Source organism: Notothenia coriiceps, unplaced genomic scaffold (genome assembly GCF_000735185.1).
Source record: "Notothenia coriiceps isolate Sejong01 unplaced genomic scaffold, NC01 NC01_scaffold00027368, whole genome shotgun sequence".
In the NCBI taxonomy this organism is placed as follows: domain Eukaryota; kingdom Metazoa; phylum Chordata; class Actinopteri; order Perciformes; family Nototheniidae; genus Notothenia; species Notothenia coriiceps.
Genome location: NW_011360069.1, coordinates 684 through 5,316, shown reverse-complemented (window position 1 = coordinate 5,316; position 4,633 = coordinate 684). Strand labels below are relative to the sequence as shown.

Here is a 4,633-nt window from a genome sequence, read left to right as displayed (position 1 = left end):
ATTCTGTTTTCTTCAAGTTTGTATCTTGTTGGTCGAACGCACTTATTGTAAGTCGCTTTGGATAAAAGCGTCAGCTAAATGCAATGTATTGTAATGTAATGCAAGCGTTTGACCAATCATAACAGAGCCGGCCAGCTAGCCAATCAGAGCCGACTGGGCTCTGGTTTCAGACTGAGGATGAAAAGAGGAGTTGAAGCACAGGCGGTATGTGAACATTATCAAGAACATTAAGGAAAAGCTAGTCAATAATGTTGCAACAAAACTTACACAAGATGATCAGAACAATTGTCTTTTATTGGTTAAGAGGTTTACAACTTTCATTTGACATAACAATGGTAGGTGGGCTGCTTCAGTGCTTTTTACAAGTATGCACAAAGGTGTATGACAAGGGAATATATATATATGTTTTACTCTTTTGTCAATTAGACATTTGCCTCTTGTTTGGGCATGCATTTCGCCTTTTAAAAATGTGGCCTTCTCGATGCACCATCATTGCACGAGAGATCTTTTGCAAGCTTGTGAGGTAGATTCTAAACGGTTTACATTGAACAAACATGCTTAATGGGTCTTAAAACCCTCTTTATAAAAACGTCTCAACCGAGATCTCAGATTTTGTGGTAGTCCTTGCAACACCACTTTTCATTTCAGTGCATCATGGGCGATTGGTTTTTTATTAATTAACATATTTGCCTGAACAACCTTTAACAGATACCCTTTTGCTTTTGTGAAATATAATATATATTGTCGAAAGCCCTAACAGTGGTCCCATGATAACAACTAAATATTGAAGAGTAAAATCAGAACTTAAAAAAACAACATCAAATTGAAATTTAAAAAATGTACGAGTGGTTATAACAGGGTTATTAACAGGATGAGGATGGGAGGGTATAGTTTGGGGTCAGCACAGGATTCGGGTGACTGTGAGAAGGGCTGCGATGCTAGAGAGGACAGGGCGTAGATCTGCAGCCCCGCTACTTGAAACACAGTGTTCCCTGTTCTGGCCGATACAGGCTGCATACGCCATGACGTGGGGGATGTAGTTCTGCTCATGGACCCCGTGCAGCAGGTGGGCCAGGGGACCTTTAGCAAACACAGCTACATCCTCTCCTCCATGGGTCTCCATGCTCAGAGGTACAGCGGCCTGGGCCTGGTAGTTGTTATCCTCTGAAAGGCAGAGCAAATATGCAAAGATGTAATTGTTCTTAACTCATGAAGCATAAAGGAAAGATGTTCACCCTTATTCAAAGGTTTGTATTGAGGTTTGACCCTAGTAGCTCTTCTCTGTGAGAGTTTTTCTATGAGTGGTTCAGCGGTTTTTTGTTTATCTCATGCACAAGAACGCTCATGCACGCGGGTGGTGGAATACACAATCCAGTGAATGGTTTTAAATGAATCTACTCATCCACAGGTAGCGGCTGCAAGCCAAGATATTCAGCTATGTGCAAACCAAAGCAGGGGAGAAGATAAATTATATTTAATTAGGATGTAAACAATGCTCAATTTAAAACAGCACATACCTATTGGCTTAGCAAATGAGGAATGAAATGCATTCACTTTTTTGTCGCTGCATTTGAGTGAGCTGTTTATATCCATACTGCAGTATGGTTTTTATTCATGTATTCTATATCTCTTGTGTTTATTTTATTAACTTTCCTTTTTAATGCCTGTTTTTAAATGCCATTTTATAATGTGTTTTTGCTGTATTTATTCTTAAATGTATTTTATTTTAAATTGTAAAGCACTTTGAATTGCTGTGTAGGGATGGGTACCGAGCCCCGGTATTAAACGGGCCCCGGGGCTGAATTATTAAAGACCGTGGTACCGTTAAGCTCCGACGTTATCGGTCTTTTTATCGGTACTGGAAACATTTTAAAAAGATATGTCATGTGTATTATTGCTACATAAACATTATATTGCAGTCTTAGTGTCGCCAACTCCGTTTCTAACATGCAAAAAGACAAAAAAAATGTGCCTATGATGTATTTTCGATCTTTCCAATCCAGATGAGAGATCTCTCTCCCCCGTCTGTGTGCGAGGGGGCTGGGCAATTTACACACACGCAGCTGCTACATGCAGCAACACACACACGGCGGAGATGGCGGAGAGAACTAAGCGCTCCAAGATGTTGTTAAACTTCACCCGTCCTGATGTGGACAATGCTCGTTGTCAAAAGTGCAATAAGAGTTTAGCATTTAAGGGCGGTAACACAAGCATTTTGTCTAAGCATTTAGCAAAAGTGCACCACATTCAGACGGAGGAATGCACCGGTTTCAACTGTCTTTCTAGTAGCTCTGTAGCCCCATCCACGAGTAACATTTCCACGTCAGGTGTTATGTATGCTAGCAGCAACACACAGTTGACTAAATTAAACAAACATGGGTCAATGATAAGAGGTAACTGAGTTATTTATTTTTGTTAAAGTTTCAGCTATTCTGTTTACAGTTCTGTCATCAGATTATTTAGTACGATTAGTTAAAACATTGTTGTTTCTTTTGATGTGAAATATTATTTATGTAATTTAAATAAAAAGCAATGTTCATTTTGTTTACAATTTGCTTAGTTAATTTACCTTTTTTTTCTTCTTCAAAATAACTGATAAGAGTACCGTTAAAGGGCCGGATCGATAAGCGGTATCGATAAAAGTAGTAGTACCGTTAAAACCTTAACCTTAAAACCTTAACCTTAAACGGTACCCATCCCTATTGCTGTGTGCTGAAAGGTGCTGTATAAATAAACTTGCCTTGCCTTGCCTTCAACACATTTGTTAAACAATCAGGAGGATACACACAATGTGTTTTGGGAAAACTCATCAGGGGAGAACTAAAGGATGCACCATTAATCTAGGATTAATTAAAAACTTCTGCAATAAGTTATTTTATGTCGAGACAAGAGCAATCCCCTTCAGTCATGCTCTTTACCAAAACTGTTTCATTGTCTATCACCCGTACCTCAGGTTGAGAAATGTCTCTTTATTGCAATACATTTCTCCTCATTTGACAGAAAATAGCTTGTGCTATCATAATTGATCTACCTTTGTCAAGTTATTTTGGGGAATAATAAGTGAGATGGATGCACTTTTTCCTCAAAGAAAATGTATTTTCTATAATGTTTCTTTATTGGTTTTACTTACGGTAATCGACAGTGGAGACATTTTCCCTCGCTCCGTTGAGAAGTTTGTAACCTGGTCCGTTCCCATATATGATGGAGGTGAAGGGCTTCTGGTCAATATCACTGAGCATCGGGGCCAGACCTGTAGATGCATTAAACCCCATTATCACGACAGAAAAAATAACTCACAGCACTAGTAAACATGTGGTACAACAAAGACATTTATACTACAGAATGTACATCACTATCATAACATACCAAATATGGTGTTTCCTCTTCCTGTGTAACCCCCGAAGTTGAACACATGAGAATGATCAGCGGTAACCACAGTCATTGTATCATGGACGCTGGTCAGGAGGTCTGCCCGGCCGATGGCTCTGTCCATTTCCACAGTTTCATGCAGCGCCTGCTTGGCTTTGCCCTCGTGGTGTCCATGATCAATGCGTCCTCCTGACAGTGGGACAATTATTTGTTAAGATTCGTAAAGACAGTGACATTTCTAATCCTGTGAGTTTGGATTACAGCTCCATATCTCTTCACAACACTATATTCAACAAAACTTCAAGGATGTGTTTTGAGTCCCTTTTGTTACTATTCTCCTGGCCACATATTCTGTTTCACACCTTATTCACCTGTCTGTTTAAAGGGAAAAGCGGCATGGTGGGACTATGAGCACACACGCAATAGAGCAGTCGTTTATTTTTTTTATTTAAATATCTCCTATCATGCCATCTTTAGGCATATATATTATGGGTCTCAGATATATAAAAATATATAAAAACATGTCTATGATGTGTTTTGCTCAAAATACCAAACAGATCATGCATTTTAGACATCTCTCATATCCCTCTATTTCAGCCCTGTTAGAGACGTTCTGATTCTGTGACTGTAGCTGCTGACCCCGCCCCCTTTTGAGCAGCAGACACACTGTGAGTTCTGTGACGAGCAGGCTGTCTGCTCTGCTCAGATTCAGCTCAATGCTGCCTTGATTACACGCCATCATGTTCCAAACCACTTCAAGGATTATTTCTGAAACAATATGGGGCTCAAATGCTTTTTTTCTTGCGGGTATACTACCTTTTTTTATTTCCTGCTTTTTTACACATACTCTCTGCAGTACAGGTTAGCTCTGAGTGTTAGCGATGCTTGCTAATGTAAACAAAGACCATATTACGTGCAAAACACGTTGCACATTGTTTCTGATAGCGACGTTTCTGACAGGGCCGTGGGTGTAAAGCCATTTATATTACGCCATATCAGACACAAATCTGGATCAGCTCCGTTGTACCCCCGTTTTTAAAGATGTGGAGAAAAATAGTTTTATTTTCTGACACTTTGTGAGTTCCCTGACACACCGGGAACACATATTTATGTATAAAAGACATCAAAAAGTGCATTTTGCATAATAGGGGACCTTTAACTTACTATAGAAGTCAGCCCAATATGATTAAAAGTCATAAGAGGGAATATGCTGATTGTTGGGAAAATACTCAATGTACTCTTCCAATATCAGAGTAGCACATGA

At 39.5% G+C, this 4,633-nt stretch overlaps 1 protein-coding gene across 1 annotated transcript; it reads right to left on the bottom strand.

Moving 5' to 3' along the window:
* Positions 1–273: 273 nt before the first annotated feature.
* Positions 274–4,108, bottom strand: LOC104957561 (alkaline phosphatase-like). Its single transcript, XM_010785205.1, has 4 exons — positions 4,009–4,108; positions 3,367–3,558; positions 3,131–3,250; positions 274–1,164 (listed from the first exon to the last, which is right to left on the bottom strand). The coding sequence occupies exons 1-4, from the start codon at positions 4,106–4,108 to the stop codon at positions 899–901; spliced, it is 678 nt and encodes a 225-aa protein (XP_010783507.1). The 3' UTR covers positions 274–898.
* Between the last annotated feature and the right edge of the window lie 525 nt (positions 4,109–4,633).

Excerpts from the sequence above, each read along its gene's own strand:
- LOC104957561 (XM_010785205.1), bottom strand. The coding sequence starts at position 4,108 with ATGGCGTGTAATCAAGGCAGCATTGAGCTGAATCTGAGCAGAGCAGAC. Across the intron at positions 3,251-3,366 it reads AAGAGGAAACACCATATTTG|GTCTGGCCCCGATGCTCAGT; the intron begins GTATGTTATGAT and ends ATGCATCTACAG. Across the intron at positions 1,165-3,130 it reads TGTCTCCACTGTCGATTACC|AGGATAACAACTACCAGGCC; the intron begins GTAAGTAAAACC and ends TCTGCCTTTCAG.